Source organism: Nanorana parkeri, unplaced genomic scaffold (assembly GCF_000935625.1).
Source record: "Nanorana parkeri isolate BGI_ZX_2015 unplaced genomic scaffold, ASM93562v1 scaffold1054, whole genome shotgun sequence".
Lineage (NCBI taxonomy): Eukaryota > Metazoa > Chordata > Amphibia > Anura > Dicroglossidae > Nanorana > Nanorana parkeri.
The window spans coordinates 213,086-231,897 of record NW_017307322.1 but is presented as its reverse complement, the minus strand read 5'-3'; the positions used below and the strand labels follow the sequence as shown (position 1 = coordinate 231,897).

General features: G+C 39.8%; 1 protein-coding gene across 1 annotated transcript; it reads right to left on the bottom strand.

The window, feature by feature from the left end:
• Window positions 1-10,558: 10,558 nt before the first annotated feature.
• LOC108796092 (sarcolipin-like) lies at window positions 10,559-18,582 on the bottom strand. Its single transcript, XM_018567483.1, has 2 exons — window positions 18,508-18,582; window positions 10,559-10,968 (listed from the first exon to the last, which is right to left on the bottom strand). Exon 2 carries the CDS (start codon window positions 10,891-10,893, stop codon window positions 10,798-10,800), a length of 96 nt encoding a protein of 31 aa, XP_018422985.1. The 5' UTR covers window positions 10,894-10,968; window positions 18,508-18,582; the 3' UTR covers window positions 10,559-10,797.
• Between the last annotated feature and the right edge of the window lie 230 nt (window positions 18,583-18,812).

Below are 18,812 nucleotides of genomic sequence, written 5' to 3'. Positions count from 1 at the left end.
CTTTTTCAAGATCACTGGGAGTCACACAGCCCCATCTACAGAAGTCTCCCAGCCAGTTCTACTTCCATGTATACTTACCTGTCTTTACTTCTTCAAGATCACTGGGAGTCAGTGGTTGAAGGGAGGATGGGGGGGGGGGGGGAAATTAATGGAAAAATGTAATAAAGGCACAGTTATTCTTTAAGGACAAACTTCTCATAGTTAGCCCTTCGCAAAGTAAGAGTTTACCACACTATATGTACTCTAAATAAAAAGTTGGCTACCCTGCCCAAATAATCTGATAAAGGGGTCCTTTGAACCCCAGATCTATTCACTTGGGCACCTACACTAATTAAAAAAAACTATTATCACACTTATTCATTAATTCAATTAAAACTTTTTAAAAATTCCATTGTTCCTTCTTTCTCGCATATTTCATGCAGGGGCCTCCTATATAAAAACACGTAGAGTTATATTTGAGGATGCAAAGTTATGTTTTCCAGCCGCAGAATTAGATACGTTTGATAAAGCAGACCTTGAAATAAAAACAAAAGGTCAACTTACTTACTGTACCCATGCCAAAATGCATGGATACATGCAATAAATAAATAAAAAAAAACCTGTAGGGAAATAGTTAATACATTTACTCACATTACTCCCACCCTGAGGTGCCAAGATGAGGGTTATGTTACACTCATTCGTGCAAGATCCCAGAGAATGCTGAGTAGCCCAAAATCTCATGAAAAGACACCCTGGCACTTTGCTGGAGCATCATCTTGCGTGATTTGGCCTATTTAGTATTTCCCAGGATGTCGATGGAAGTAGCACGTCGACACGGGGAGTTTTTTTAAACTTTATTACTGATGCAGTTTGATTTGGAGGGTGGAGGCCAAAGCAGATAAGAAAAGCTAGTTTGTAGGACATGGTCTACTATAAGATTTATCATTGCTAATAACTGTACATTTTACAATTTTTTTAACCTGGGGAACAAGGGAGTCAGCATTTTAATAATTTTTATGCATAGTGATGTGAGATTTTCATTCATATGACAGAAAACTGATAAGAGTTTTAAAGAACCAGTAGAAAAAGGGTAGCCGATATATTGACCCCCACTTGGGACAAAGCCCACCACATTCCCACACCACAGCACATGATATTATTTGAAGCCCTTGGTCTTGGAGCACCAGCTGTGTGCTAATGGACATACATCCTGCTACTGAGCTACTAGCGGGCAGCTTCGCCTTCACTGGTCCTCTTACTCTGCTGTTAGCCTATCGAATGTCTAGTGTGCTAAGCTTGTGCCTCTGGAGAGTTATTGAAGTCTTTATTTTATTTCTAACTAAAAAAAGAGTACAAATAAAAGCACACGGTCTTTAACTGATATTGGAGGATGTCCTCTATCTGCAAACAAGGCCAATGTGGGGCAGCTCTTAATCCACATGGATCACTTTACACATGTCAAACTGCAAGAAGACATGAAGTAGAAAAGGAATTCTAGCTCTGTTAACACATAAGCCTGTGTAAATAGTAAGTAGCAACACGTCTGTGTGGTAATCCTCCGAGAATAATACAACGGTCTCACTTTATATGTCATATCATTATGGCTTATCGCATGTAAATACCTCTAGGGATATATGAAGCTTGAAGCATGCCTCATGGGTCTGGAGGTGGTGAACTTTTTCAGAGATGGACTAACAGAAAAAATAAATGTATAAAGTGATGTAATCCACAGCATCCAACCAATAACTGACACCCACTTATCTGACTACAAAAACTAAAATCTGGTCATTGCTAAGTTGTTGCTCTCTCCATCTCATCATTGATCCTAACATTGAATATGCTCATAAAGGTGTTTTCTAAATGTTATAGCTCCTTAGTCATAGTAAAATCATAATTCACACAACCGTCATCACCCCATTTCCGAATATTGTTCTCAGTATACCCATCCATGAGTAGGTCTTAGCTTCATGGATTGAAGGAAAACTACAAGACAGGTGGCCAGAAATTGTCAAGCCTTCTACAGAAGAAAACTCTTAAAGCTCGTGTTAAAATTGCAGTTCCATGTTTGCCCAAGAGATTAATACCCTACCAACATACCGGCAATATCAATACTTTTTTTATTGCCATGAGATCATGAAGCATTAATCCCTGAAGTGGGACTTTTGGCATTAAACATAATAAAATGACACAATGACAATGATTTTTTTCTGATGCCTAACCTCTCTCTTTTATCCAGACCCTAACGCTTCAACCTCCACCACCTAAACCATAACAATTAACCCAACCCATAAAGTTAACTATTAATGCTTAACTTATGTGTCTAAAATCTTAACAGCTGTTAAGAGGAAGATGTAGTCATTAAAACGAGCCACTGAAGTCTCCCTCTACGAACAATTCTACCACTAACACTTAACACGTTCACCCCTTAATCCCTGACTCTAACATGCACCAAGTTGAGTCAGCCAACTTGCTTTGTGTCTGATGTTAGGAAAGATAGTGTCCATTTTCCGATTCCTGAGTTACAGGATAAATCCACCTTTTGCATAAATTAAAGAAATGCATAATTAATAATATATAAAAAATATAAATGTCTTTAATATTTGCATTCAAGCCTGGAAAGCATTGCAATTGTTATCACTCAATCACAGCTGCAAAGCTCCGGCTTCTGCACATTCTCTCCCAGGCAGAGCACGTACGGAGGTACGTAGTTTCAGTTAGGAGAGATGGGGAAGAAGGACGGAATATGGGCAGCTCTACCTAGAGGGAGGACGGCTGGACGCCGTTTGAGGTGATTTATTGCAGTTTGAAGTCCAGCCATCCTTCCCCATCTCTCCTAACTGAAACTCTGTACCTTAGTACGAGCTCTGCCTGGGTAAGAATCTGCAGTAGCCAGAGCTTTGGAGCCCTAATCGAGTGATCACCATTGTAATGCTTTCCAGGCTTGAATGCAAATATTAAAGAAATGCCTATTTTTTGTTATATTATTAATCATGCATTTCTTTATTTTTTGCAAAAGGTGAACTTATCCTTTAATGGGGCATTATAGATGACATACTTCTGTTTTTAAACAGTGCTAATTACTATATTGCATTTATAATAAATACGCTGTTAAATGGCACATCAGAGACTTGTTATTGTGTACACAGGTTTTTGTTCATGTCACAACATCTTCTCTCTCTCTATACAAGTCAGGGGGAATGCAATATAAACTTAATGCAGCTTAGAAGAAGGTCATCTGCAGGTCAAATGAACCTGTCAATGAACTCTGCCAAACCCTGCAAAAGCCCCATTCATACCACATTCATTTCACTGCCATTTATTATAAATCACACCTTCAAAACACCCATGCACTGCAACCAACCAAAGGGCAGCACAATGCACTCTGTCCTGTGTATTGTGTTGCACTGTGAAAAAGAAGCAGCCTGCACCAGATTCTGTAATGATCATTTATTATGATCAGTAATTTTTCTCACTCACAATCAATCAGATTTCTACCAATTTACTTATATTTTATTTATTTATGGTTTTAAGAACGTGGAAGCTACATCTTGGTTGTTGTGAGTTACCACACTTGTTAGAATGCTTATAGCATCAATATGCATGCTTTTTTATCATCCATGTGTACATGATTATGCACTAAGCCTTCACCCTGGAATCCACCTCATCTCGGAGTAACTGGAGCAACCAGTTAAGGAAAATCCATTCTGGAAAAATCTCTCCTAACAATGGCAACCATGGGATATCCCTGTATCTTTGCTGTGAAGGTCTCAGAATGTCCATAGAGTTGTTTCCCAATCCAACCGCAAATGGCCAAAAAGAGCAAAAAACATCTCATATCTGTGGGATCCATAGCCTAATATGGAAACAAGCAACATGAAAACCAGAGGCCCATGGCAACCAATTAGAATCAATCTTTTACAGATCTGATTTTATTAACTTGTATTGTTGCAGTTTGTACTGACTTTGTAAATACTGTATGTTTCAAGTAACAGGCAATATGGGGGCTTAGTCATTAGCCCTCCTGCCTTGCAGCACTGGGGTCATTGGTTTGATCAGGACACTATCTGCATGGAGTTTGCTTGTTCTCCCTGTCTGCATGGGTTTCCTTCCAGACCCCAAAGACATGCTGGTAGATTAAAGTGATACTAAACTCAGGAGTGAAATCTTAAAAGTACATTCAAGTACCCTAACTATTTACAAAAATGTTGAATACCACATAAAAAATATTACAATACTGATGATATAGAACATCATGTGGAATTGTGCACATTAAATATATTACGTTTAATTCTAGCTGCTCGAAATTCTCCAACACATCCAATTATTTTCTTTTTTCTTAATTTCAAAAAACAAAGTTCAAGAAAATGTACAGATTGGAATGTGAACACAGTTTATTCGACCAAGAGAAACATAATAAGGAAACTTTGCTGAAAGCCAACTTTTAAATATACAGTATCTATATCCCCAAGAACTTCTACATCTTATTTCCATTTCAAAGATGCCTCCTAAGAGAGATAAAACTTTGCTGTTTTTATGCTTTTTAACATCCTCAGGTTATTCACTGTGAACTATGTACTTCCATTAGAAACAGATGGAGTTTAGTGTGAAGAAAAGGCATTGGTGAGCATTACCTGCAGCGTGCAGTCCGACCCTGGGGAGCTCAGGAGGACTCCTTGCAGTCTGTATTGTTCCTCTGCGTCCTCTGGAATTCTAATCCCTGTGTAGGACTGAAATAGTTGGAGGGAGGAGTTGTGAATAGTTAAAAGTGTGATGTCACAGGGCAAATATTAATATTAGAATGTGTTTGAACACAGCTACCCCTGGAACAATTTACAGCTAATGACATGGTTATTCAGTGGCCCTGAACTTGACTTCAAATGCTATTTTATTTGCCTGCAGGACAGCTGTCATTCCTAACTTCTTTAATTGGCAATACAAAGACAAATTACCTGATGACATGATACTGAATGGAATACGAACTTTCCCCAAGTGGAGTTTTTTTTTATTATTAATGTTGCTCTGAACACATGTGGCATCTATTGCAGATGGAGCGGGCTGCATGAATAAATTAAAGGGTCAGTCCAGCCAAAAGTGATGTATTAGTCAAAGACAAAGTCTGGTGGGCTAAGTCACCTGCGGGCTTTTCAGAGCCTTTTCAGATACACTAGCAAGATGTGTCTATGTAATAGCTTTTAGTGGTATTTCTGCCCACCTTGGAGTCTTTCTCTTTCTGCCTTATCACAAGTGTCCATAACCTCTCTTTTGCATTATCTGCAACATAACATTTTTATAAAATCCTACATGGTGATTGGGACCTCGCATCGGCAGAGTCTCGGAGAGACATTAGAAATTGTGACATTGAGTAGAATGACATTTTAAAGGTACACTGCAGTGAATGGCAATTCTGCATTTAAAGAGACCCTGTCACCAACTTAAAACAAAACTCCGGGCAAATTTTTTATTAACCCTTGCAGTATCACTAACCCCACACTGCAAGGATTAAGTGCTAATTTTTGTCTAGGTGCTAAACATAAAGTTATATTCACCTGATCCTCAGAGCTGACTGGCTGCTACTCCACTGCAGTGATGGTATGTCCCTAGGCATCCTCCCGTCCTATACACTGTGTACACAACGTGATCACTCAGGACCCTTAATCCGCTGTAGCGGAGGGGAAGCGAGGTCTATAGCCTGGTCTAAAAGCAAGTCAGCTCTGAGGATCGGGTGAGTATAACGTATTTTTTAACACCTAGACAAACACCTGCAGTTAACCCTTGCAGTGCGGGGGTAGCTCTATGGTAAGGGTTAAGATCATTTTTACCCGGAGTTCTGCTTTAAATAAATGCAGGTAAAAGCAAAGAAAAAAATAAAGTATTTTAAATGCTTACTTGCAGCATTTTTCTTTCCATATATTATTTTTATTCACTTGCAATGTGCCCCAGAAATGTTGGCTTCATCAAGAAGAGAAAATTCCCATCCTCCTTGAACATCATAGTCCTCTCCTCTTCCGGGAGTGTCTAATTACTGCCTGCGCTGCAGATGCTCCTACACCCTGCCCTTCACCTCCCTACATAATCTTTTATGTAGCAGTCAGGGAAAGAGCAAAGGTGAGAACTCTAGAGCAGGGGTATGCAAACTCTGGCCATCCAGCTGTGATGAAGCTACAAAGGCTGGAGTTCAGCTTTAAGCAATGACAATACTAATCACAATGTATCTACACCGGCTTTTCACTGCAGTGTTCTACATTTATTCTCTACATCAAAGTAACCCACTTTCTCATGTTTTAAAGTTGGGGGTATGGGATTTATATACTTGTGACATCAAGAGGAAACAATTGAGTCCAGGAAATATATGCTGACCTAGGATGCCGCTTAAATAAATGGTGCTGACCTTCTAGAGATAAAGAGAAATAAATGCTTATCAGGGGAAGTGCTGTGATCTCTTTAAGAGATGTTGATGTAGGATAGTGTTACAGTCTACAGCACTCTACCAAAAAAAGTCCCACCTGAGTTTCTATTCCAAAGGTCACACCCAGGGGCGTAACTAGAAATCACAGGGCCCCATAGCAAATTTTTTATGGGGCCCTGTGACTTCTAGTTATGCCCCTTGCAGAGCCCACTTGAGATCCCACACAGCCCACCTGAGGGTGACCCTGCAGAGCCCACCATAGACTCTCTATGGTGGGCTCTGCAGAGTCAACCTCAGGTGGGCTGGTCACACTCCTTACCTGTCCACCTCCTCTTCCTGCACGATCGCTGATGGGCCCCGCCTCCTCCTCCGTCGCCGGGCCCGCCTCCTTCTCAGTCAACGGGCCTTGCCTCCTCCTCTGCTGCCGACCACGGGCCCCGCCTTCTCCTCCACTGCTGGGTCCAGGGTGCTCCGCCGTCGCTGCTGGCTCTCATTAACTCTGCAGCGGCTGTGAGAAGAACGCACTGCTGCACAGATCACTGTCAGTGATCTGAACAGCAGCGCATTCTTCTAACAGCCGCCAGTGAAATCCACAGCATAAGATGCCATAGCGACCCAGGCGGCCCGCACGGCATCTGGCCTGGGTCGCTATGGCAATTGTTACGCCACTGGTCCCACCTGAGCTTCTGTTTCAAACCTCCCACCTGAGCTTCTATTTCAAAGGTCCCATCTGAGCTTCTGTTTCAAACGTCCCATCTGAGCTTCTATTCCAAAGGTCCCATCTGAGCTTCTGTTTCAAATGTCCCACCTGAGCTTCTATTCCAAAAGTTTTCAGCAATTCTTCTTAGGTAAGTAACAAATCCCTGTAAATGTTAGGGAGGGAGCACCAGCAGCACCGGAGCAAAAGGCTTTCAAATGAACGAAGGGCCTAGGAGACCTTTATCTTCACTTCTTTTTGTAGCTTAAGTTCTTTACCATGGCATCACTTATTAAGTACTATCCTCCACTTCTGCCATTTCAAGGAATGTGTTCCTATGCTCAGCACAAATAGGGATAGCTTCCCTGACCAATTACCAACATTAGACAACCCTAGATGTAGGTCTTTTCTCATAAGGACCCACCAACATTCACTTGTCATCTAGAGTGAGACACCCTACCTATTTCATGGCACTGAAGTCCTCTCCCACATAAAGCTGTCATACCTAAAGCAACAAATGTCCACCACAAGCCATCCTCCTGATGTTTCCCAATGTACTGCAGAAGAGCATGCACACAAATCCACTCCGGGTAACAAAACTCAACCAGAAAAGGAGTGACTTCCTACCCCACCCATAAATTCAGAGTCATGCACCTCTAAAGGGGATCATCTTTATTACATGTATAATTGCTGGAAGGCAGCATGCAGTAGTTTGTTTTAGAGGCTTAGACATTATGTTGTTTATTCTTTACCTACTGAACAATAATAAGGTTTGGCCAGCAACGGAGCGACTTCCATTAGGTAAAGTGGCAGTTGTGCTTTGGTGACTTTGTGATAATCAGCGTGATATGGGTCTCAGGGTCTCTTTTAATGGATTAAGCTAGAAAAATTGGTTCAACCTGTTTAGTTTTATAAACACCCCCAATGTGTCCTAAAAATAATGAGCTTTTAAAAACTTGGGCATTCTTAACACTAGCATCCAAAACTTAAGTGTGTGCATCCTTCACGTGTTTTGAAGGGAAATAGTGCAACATACTTAACAAGGAAAAGGTCACCACTAACTCACCACTTTTTCTCTTGCTCTGCCAGCATCACATCAAGAATCTGAGATTATGTTTCTTAACAGCTGTTCATGTTAACCAAGGTCTTCGGTAATGCCAATTAACATTGCTGTGTTTACAGTGGAATGCCAAGTGCATTGTTATGATCATTATTAGAGGACATGGGTTACTATAAAGTGAACTTATATTTGCAAAATTGGGCACAGTAACAGGTTTGCATTACAGGAAGTGGAGTCAGCAACATTTCAATTCAAACCTTACCCCTGTTGTTCTGATCGGTTGCCAGAGCACCCAGAAGTTTGTTGTAAGTTTGAACTTCCTGGAAAAGTAAAAATACTAATTATGGATGTTCCACGCACTTCCATATGACTGTTTAAGCTTGGAGATTGGTTACTTAAAATGCTGTACTGTTGGGAGGTAGGGTAGCGTTTCCTATAACTACTGGTTACTCCTAGTTGGAGCCGTGTGTCAGGGTGGTACTTTGACCAGTCAGGGTTGAGTAATCTATACAGTAGATATATTTATTTATTCCTCTCTTTTAATGGTCATCGTTCTTACATTCCATTTTGCCTAATTCACTTGACCACTTGTTTGTTTTTGTTGAGAACTGGCTGATGATCTATGTCAGTGTTCAACATCCCCCCCTCCCCCCCCCTCAGCGGGCCACGGTAACATTATTAAACGTTGACCGGTCCGCGGCGATAAAAAGGTTGGGGAGCACTGATCTATGTTACACTAAGTTCTTCCTATGATCAATTCTTAATCACTGACATCCCTGCCATTATTATACACATAAGTCAGTGAGACAAAAGTATCACCAAAACCTAATCTTCTGCCATGCTCCCTAGATATTTACAGTTCTTGCTCAGGACCTGACCTCTCTATAGACATTCCTAGATGATCAACTGGAGCAAATAAACCAGTTAAATATCCCTTATTTTCCACTACTGGACTTGTGAAAAGAATCTCTAAAGGGCCAGCATCTCCATTTGCACCAGAAGAGACAGCACATGCAACTGAACACGTAGGCCCATAGTAACTGAGTTTCTTGTTCACGTTTACAATCATAAAAAATGATGGTTAAGACAATAGTAATGGCTACAGCTATGTAGGTTTACAGACTCCTGGTCCTTCAAGATTTTCATATGTGAAACTTTTTTGATCTCCTGAGAAAGTAACCATATACTGTATATATAAATATACAATGTATTTAAAGGTATGTACAGCTGCTCTGTATAGTAAATATACACTGCAGTGTTTTATTGTATCACTGAAGGAGGTCCTCTTTTCCTATCTGCTGGCCAAAACTAGTCAAAACCAGACTGGCCCAAGGGGAGCATTTTCTCTAAGCGTCTTTTTTCTTTCTCACTCCTTGATCATCATTCAATTTGTGTACTGCAAATAATTTATACAACCTGTAAAGTGTCTAAATAGGATTAGATCACCTCTATTTTCTTTATGCAGGCCAAGTATTTTAGGGGGCATATAGTAAAAAACACCACTGGAAACATTTTCAGGGTTATTCACAAAAGGGTGAAGAGTTTGGAGAAGGCAGGACAGGTGAAAAATCTAGGCCAAAATAGCTGATTTGGAAAAATGCTCCAATTCAGCTCACTTTCCAGTTCAGCTATGTTGTCCTAGAATGTTCACTTCTCCTGCCTCCTCCAAACTCTCCACCTTTTTGTGAATAACCCTGTTTGATTGTTGGTATTGGTAATATGGAGCAATACAATGTATTTGCTAACATGACCCACTATTTTCAGAACTGTTATGGGTTTTGTTACCCACACAACACCAGTAGGGAAATAGTAAGGATGTCTATCAGGTTTTTATTGTATTTGTCTGTGTCTCTGTTAGGAAGATTTGGCCTCTCAATTAGTTCCAGTGACTGTCATTACAGGGACAGAGAGTGCTGGGAGTTTCAAAATCTTACAGTTGTCACTGGATCAGGAGGCGAGGGGAACTCTTCCAATAAGTATACCTGTTCCATTGACAACCATCTAAGAGGGGATCTCTCTACACTTTGGGGAGGTTTTCTATCATCTCTTGCTGTATCTGAAGGATAGTAAATGTGTCCAATGGCACACAGACTGCAATAAAAAAAAATATGTGAGGGGTCATAACCATTCCCTTCTCTACCAAAATAAAAAAAGGTACATTTTGGCTAGAAATACACTTTAAAGTTCCATGACGTCTGGGAGTGTAAATCATGTTCTTCATAATCTTAAATTAAAAACAACACAGTGAGTTGTTTCAACTTTTCTATTTATTCAGCTGAACACGTATTGTGTCCCAGTGTATATTTTATTATGGGGGCTCCAAAAAAAGAATTGTTGAGATAGCAATCGTGTTACTGATTTGGACGGTAGAAGCACAGTACATCTGAGATTTATAGGTTTTTCACAACATTCATATGCATCAGTTGACAGAGTTATGGACAGTGTTTATCTTCTGGAAGCAAAATGCTGTGCACAAGGGTAGATCTCTCTTTGGTTCCAGTAATTAAGGTCGCATTTGATGAGGATACTGTATGTACAGATGTTATGTACACAGCCCTTTCGGTGCAGAGGAAGACCGGTGAAAAAACACTCTTCGGCACTGAAGGGGCTGGAAATGTAGACTTAGGTGCATCCAAGAAACATCCTGTAGTCCATTTACTCTATGTAAGACTTGACAAGCAGCCACATCAACATCACAGTGATCAGCACGATCATGAAGTTAAGGAACAGCTCTTGTGTGGATCGCTCCATCTTCTCTGAGCGTGGTGGGGCTGGTGGACCAAGAGGAAGCTGGTGAACTCACAAAAAAAGCTTCACAGGGTCAATCTGCAGAGAAAGCACATAGACAACATTATTCTAAACAATGTGTATTTTGTTTTCCCTGGCAAGGTGTAAGGTACTGACAATGTAATGTCCTAAAAACAGAATGCCTTGAGTGTATATTGTTAGAAATGTAAAGAGTAGCCAGGAGGAAGTTATTGGAAGCTGGGAGTTAAAGGGTCAGTCCATCGAAAATAGTATTTTAGATATATCAGGGGCCTGGTGAGCTGAGTCAGCCCCTGGCTTATTATGTATCTTGGATACTTCAGCAGTGAGATCTCCCTACCGTAATTCCTGATTTTGTTTATATGGGTGCTTTCAGTGTTGCCAACCACCTTTGCATATTCCAGCACCCCTTGTTACATTTTCCATAACATCAAATAAATACAAATTCCAACAGGGAGAGTGGGAACCCCTCATAATGGCCGCAGCAGGTGGGCAGTGAACAATGAATTCCAACTAAGAGACCTCACAAATAGGATTCCTGAGTTTTATAAGATAGTATAAGGTGGTTAAATGCTCCAGCACATATCAAAGAACAGAACATCAGTTTTGAGGTGAGTGACCCTTTAACTATGGATCACTGATTTTCTTCATCTATACCCCCTGTATCGATGCTGGAAAGATTATGGTTTCAAAGTCAAAGGTATGAAACAAAAAAAGAAAAGAAAAAAAGGTGTGATGTTCTTTACCAATATGTGGCATGACAATCCCGATGCATCATTAAAGATATTACAAGAAGAGGTTTTAATCAGAACCAAATTTCTTGTGGATTTAAAAAATATAACAAACATATTTATGCAATGTTATCCTTTGATACGTTTGTATTTTAATTGATATGAAGAAGCTGTATATAAGCTGTATATACTGTATATTTTAGCCAATAAAGTTACCCCATATTGAAGCATATACAATTTTTTGGGAATTTGTACATTGCTTGCTATTCAAAGTATATCTACAACCAAAACTTTTTTTATAGTTTGGATTGAGTAAGACATTGCCATTAGATACACTTTAAACATAATATAATAGGACAACGTCAACTTTTTGTTGTGAACTGTGAAATCATAAATATGAATATGAAGAAAAATATGCAGTTAAAATAAATATGCACACAATTCATGTTATAGTTCTACATATTCATAGCTGGTTTCATGGTTAAAATGTACATATATAATATATATTTTGTAATGAGATACAGGTATGTACATGTAGATAGTGATATGTGCTTGATATGCTTGCGGGTTTATTTGGGTTTCACTGGCATTCTCTATATATAGAGTTGGCAGCAAAGGACAAAGAAACAGTTTGACTCAGCTTGGTAACAGAACGTAACCCTGACACAATTTCTGTAAGCAATTATTACATAAGGAATACAGCAAAGTGCTTTAATTTAAAGCGATAAAGTTTTAAAAATAAATAGGCTGAGGATCCAATACACCATGGAGGAGGAATCAGCAGACCTACCTGTTTTATCAACTACATGTTAACTACTTATAGGAACAAAGATCTCTGCTAAGACTACAGCACAGAGTGCAGCTACAACTGAAAAATTAGATTTGAAGTTCATGTTAAAGCCCAACTCCATACTTTGCCCCCCCCCCCCATCCTCCATGTTCCCTCCTGCCCCACTCATGGAGGGCTTCCTATTTGGTTTTTATGTTTTTTATCTTATACTTACCATTTCCAGATGTCCTCAGGTTGGTCATGACACGCAAGGTCCACTTCCCCTTTGAACCTTCTCCCGGTGGTGGGTAGTGTGACGGATGCGCCCAGTCAAAGACCACTATACGTTAACATTCATGAGGTTGGAGCTTAATAATATTAATATGCTCCAACCTCATTATCGTCACAGGCAGTCTTTTATGATGCATTACACTATCAACATCAGTACACTATTAGTGCATGGTGCTGTGGTGACAACTCCCCCCCATGGGGGCAGGTCTCATAATAAGTCCTGAATCTTCCACATTGAATTCAGTAGGTACCATTCAACCCCAAATAATTACATCTTGTGATAAAGAGCAATTACTGAGGGGGACTGAGTCGGAGAGAAAGGTAATCATTGCAGAGCTGCTGTTTGTTTCTAACCTCCAGTAGAAATTTAGCCCGGAAATGTATTAACCTACAACCTGTCCCTAATAGTCTGCGGTCATGATCAACAGTCCAGCTTCCCTAAGAAAATATAGTGAGTACAATTACCCCGCTGCTTGCTTTCGAGGTTGCTCTCAACCTGGCATGATGTCTCATGTCTGGTGGAACTGCCCAATAGTGCCTAAGCTCTGGATTCGACTGTATAACCTGATTCCCACACTATTGCATACAAATTTGTGTAGAAACCCATTGGAAGCCCTTTTCAATAAGCTCATTACCCTTTTTTCAAATTGAAAGGTTGTTGGCCCAACATATATTCACTCCCACTAGATTAACCATTGCCAGAACATGGCCAACTCTCACTCTTAGTTTTAGGGTTAAAACTCGATTGAATGGTATTATGGTTAATGAAAAACTGACAATAGCAATATTAGCTGAAACCCAAGCAAATTTCTTTTGATTTGGCAACCATAGCTCTCTTGCTCCCTACCTCTAAATTTTGATTCTTCCTTGCTAAGTCTTTGACTTTTTTATGGCTTGACCCCTCAGGACTTCTCTCCTCTCTTTCTTCCTTCTTACATCAATTTCCCATCTTCTTCCCAGCGGCCTTTTTTCCTTTGTGTTACCTCTCTATTGTCTGGTTTAGTGGATTGACATCCTTTTCCCCATGGCCAAACAAGATTGGGTGTGGAGGCTTTAGTTTACATTCTGTATTTATCTGACCAGTACATGTTTTCAAAGTGTGTACATAAGATTTTATATTTCTTATTTTATTTCAATATTTCTTTTGCAACCTGTTAACATTGTATTACTTGTGTTACTCCCAGTTACGCAGCTAAATAGCTTTTCGCGACTTAGCTTAATTTCTCTCATTATTGAATGTTATTTCCTACTGTTCCTTTTGCTTGTGTATTTTTGAAATATATAACCTGTGCTGTATCATTTGTGAATTCCCTCAATCAAATTTTAGTGAAAGAAAATATTGTACATATTTTAAAGGGGTTCTAAACCCTCCGTTTTTTTTGCTTATATCTACTGCCAGCAAGCAGCAGATATAGGCAAGAAGTGTAAAAAAAAAAAAAAAACCCGCTTGAAATCATTTTAAACTTACCTCGTTATCGCTGCTCGCTCCCGCGCCGAGAATCAGGAACTGCTCGTACGGCCGCAAAGGATCTTGGGACGGGCGCATTCGCAGTTCTGATTCTCGGCAGGGAGACGAGCAGAGATGCAAGGTAAGTCTATGGACGCGTGCACCCGCATGCAGACACCGCTGGATCGGAGGGACAGAGCAGTCAGCGCTGGATCAGAGTGACGCCGCACCGCTGGAGGGACACATGAAAACATGGGGAAAGAAGAGGAAGACCAGAATAAGAGACATCATTTAAGGTTAGTGCTAACATTTACATGGGGGGGAGGGAAAAAATGTTTTGCCTTTAATATCACTTTAAGTTATTGGTGTAAGTGGAAGAGTAAATCCCAATTTCTGTGCTGCATTTCCAGTCAGGAAGCACAGCCTAAACATCTAACAAAATTACTGCCCTCATGTACCTACAGTGTAACATTAAAAACTACAAATAGATAACAGACATTGATGTTATGTTATTTTCTTTAAGCTGACCATATTTCCTCTCCATGGCAGCATATGAGTGGGGGCAGAGGCTACTTACCTATATTCCGCCTTGGAGATAGTCAGGAAAAGAAAATTACGCTATCGATATGAATTTTCCTTATTACATGTATATATTTAAAATAGGCCATAGTTGCCCTTCAATATTAAAACTAACACTAAAGAGAACCTGTCATTAAATAATAAATGCAGTGCTATGTCACCTTATTCGAAAAATACTAGTGCTATGCTTCCTATTTCACTACTCAGCCATTGACTGATAAATATGCTTTGCATTCTGCTATTATATAGGATTTATATCGCGTCAACAGATTGCACAGTGCTTTACAAAATGGAGGGAGACAGTAACGTTACAATACAATTGCAATACAGTAGGGTTAGGAGGGCACTGCTCCTGAGAGCTTGCAATCTAGTAGGAGCACATGATCACCTCATCCCGTTAAGCAATATAGCTGCATATCCTTGACAAATTTCACATGAAAACGAATACACCATCTCACGACTTCTGATCATGAGTGACACGTTGCTTCTAAGGCCAGAACTTGCCAGACTTTGAGCAAATATTTAACAGTTGTGATTATACTGTACTAGGAAATCCTGATATTAACATGTAATGTGACCTCTGGAAAGTTCCTCTTACAGGCTGTATGCTATGTTGGTTGATCCCTTTCTGTGGCACTGAGTCACTTGCTATGTGATACGGTCCTGAGAGTCCTCCTGCATTAGCTGACACACTTGTTAAGTTAGTAAGAGGCATGGAGAGATTCCTTATAAAGCCTCCTGGTGCTCTAGAATTAGAGGAAACTGGGCTGTGCTCTGTGTGAGTTTGTAGTATGCAGCAAGAAAAGTCTGGAACATATTCCAAAATGCTCAAGTTTTTAGAGTTTCCAGTGCATACCTGAGACACAACAATGAAAGTGTTATAAGTAGCTCAAAGTATATCCTTAAGTGGATGTAAACCCCAAATCTATTTTTTTAGTATGTTTAGCCACTGCCAAAGAATTGTCAGCTTGCCATGCACTTTGCTTCAGGCCCGCAGGAGTCATGCACTGACCTGAGCATGCACGGCAGGCTGACAGCATGGCTGCTTGGTTAACGCTATCAGCCTGCAGCAGGAGGGCTGTTACTGGCAGAATCTTCAGGTCAGAAACTTTACAAAAGCATTATTTATTCAATTCTTTGCTTTAGAAAACTGTATACAATGAGGCATGATGCCAAACATACTGAATATAGATTAGGGTTCACATACACTTTAGGGGGCCTCATGGGTCATCTTCTGACAGCCCATTAAGAAAAAAAGAAAGGATAGGTTTGGGGTCCTTTTTCTAGGCACTAATTAAATAGGACAATGACAGTAGGTGTCTGCATAGGTTTCATGTCCTCCATAAGCAGAAATTAGTGTTTAAATTCCTGTCTTACAATATTATATTTCAGACATATATGGTATTTTTGGGATATCCAGTAAAAGCATTAACTTGTGTAATGGTATCCTATGCACGTCTTGTTGCCATATGTATGTAAATAACCTTTGAACACCTATTTTGTTCAGTTAGAATTGTTTTAATTTCTCGTGCTTCCTTTTTACAGACATTCATACAGACAATTTATACAGACAAAGACATATATGATGCTCCCATTTATCATGCAATAAGCATCCACTGGGTACAACAGATGCCTTTGCAGCCATAGGCAAATACATAGAAAATAAAGTTTATATACAAAGGGGATTAGTGTGCTTGCTATGGCACCACCATAGAAAATCAGAAAGATGAAACTTCAATTTTATTTATTAGTTTTTATTTATTAGTTTTAAATGAAGTAAGGCAAGGTTTCAGGGTTTATTGCTAGTCATGATCCCCAAATGTAATGGGGAGGCCTACCCTTCCTGCCTTTTTCTCTGTGTATAAGCTTCATATATTCCTATGGGATTTCAGTTAGCCCACCAATATGGAGTCACAGTCTACATCCAGGAGTGTATGGCTCTATGCATGCACAGGTTTACCCAAGTAGTGTCATAAGCCCACGTACAACAACCTACAACCATTCATTACTAAGAGTAGCTGTACACAGAAGCTGTGTATCTGGGTGCAGACATACACCCGCAATTTACATTATACACTGCCCTTAAACAATGCACATTCTGGCGTCATGAGTGAATAAGTCCTTAATGTGTGCTGTGTAAGGGCAGCATATTTATTTTGAATTGGCTGCCGACGCACCACAAAGCAGGAGTATTGGATGTTTTACTGCTTGTTACTTCAATGCATAAGTGTAAAGTCAGTCTACAAGACAGAACAAGATTCCCTTTACAGAGTCTAAATTGTGCCCAATTGCAAAAATTAAATATAACTATCGGTGGAAAATGTTTCCCTGGTATTCAGATGTTCTCAACATTTCTGCATCCTTATTAAGCTTTGCTATTTTTTCTTCTGTCACAGCTGGACTCGGGACAAATGTTTCCCAAAACACATAGCTCTACAAGGATATGTGCTGTGTTGTAGATGTGCTACTGCCTTACCGTAACATCCATAAGAATATACTATGTTAGCTGTGTTTACTTACAAGTAGATCATATAGATATAGATTTTTGCAAAGTAAATCTGCACCCTATACAGTCTATTTTTGGTTTTGCCCTATCCGTGTATTTTTAGCAAATGCTATGATAAAGATCACAAGCATTTTGGCTTAGAACACACCCATAATTTTGCCCTAATATAGCTAAGTTACACTCTCCATACATTGCTTGAAAACAGACCCCTTACAACAGTTTTGCATGTTCACTGGGCAACCATTGTTTTTTTTTGTTTTTTTTCACAGAGCCCTACATACCCATGTTTAATGTTATCAGGAGTCAAAACGTAGTTTACCATTGTATAGAAACCCCAAAGAGATATTGCTACCATTATTTCCCACTAAAAAGGATGGAACCCTCAAACCATGGTTTCAGGGTTTTCTTTGCTGGCCTAACTCAAGAGTCCTTAAACTTTGGTCTAAAAGCTAGGAGGACAAAAAGATGTACTGGGTTTTTTTCTGTAAACATGTACTCCAGATGCAAATGTTCACCACTTTCTTCTACAGCCACTAGGATACTGCTAAGCAGTCCAACAAGGAGACGTGACTCAGAGGCAGTAAAGGGAACACAAAGTGCATTTGCAAATGTCCGTCTATGCCACTAGACACACTGGCCAGTGTTTATCATGCACTTTCAGGATGGCAGTTTATACAGGGCTGGGTTGCTAGCTTGACATCTGACCTTCCTCCTTTTGCAGCACAGACTTGGGACCAGCTTACCAGTAAACCCATCAGAATTTTTTTGGGCAAACAGGCGTAATAAAACTCTGTGCAGATAGAGTCCCAAAAGGAGACTGAATCCAGGCATCAGGGGGTCAATTTAATACTTTAATGTTTTTCATGCACTTTACCCCAAATTAAAGAAAGTACCAGAAGAAATAAAGTCCTAAACATGACATACAATCTATTACCTGTATTATATATATTTACCTCATAATAATAAACACCTGGTACAGAAAGTCTTGATGACAGATTTAATTTTAGCAGCAGCATGTGCACTTATAAAGCATTAGTTGCATGCCAACTTTTTACATCCTCTTACATCTCTGTGCTTGCCATTCAGGCACAGAAGCTTGACAGCTGAGCAAAATATTTTAAAGCAGGCTGGCTACGAACTGTCGAGTTTAACATACTGTCCATGGTACATTAAAAAAATCTATAAATATCCAGTATAGAAAACTTTGCTGAGCTTTAATAAACACGGTGTGCTACAAGAATATGACCAATGATTGCCTCTAATAGAAATTAATTACCTGATCTAATGGTTCAGAATGTTCTAGCCTTAGGGCAATGGATGTTATCAATTCCTGCTTGGCTTGAGTCTTCCCACCTCCTTGAGCAATGTGATTCGAAACTATCTGTGTTGGAACTAAAGTAGCCAGAGGGTGGGGAGCATCAAGTTGACTGGCAGAGTTTCTGATGAGGTCATGGTTGCTGCATATATAAGGCAAGAACTGCATCTACATAGCCCTTCTCATTTCACATTATATAAAACCATATACTTGAGCAAGTACATTTTATATTTTAATCCAGTACATGACTGTCCAGTACAATCCCA

Excerpts from the sequence above, each read along its gene's own strand:
- LOC108796092 (XM_018567483.1), bottom strand. The coding sequence starts at position 10,893 with ATGGAGCGATCCACACAAGAGCTGTTCCTTAACTTCATGATCGTGCTG.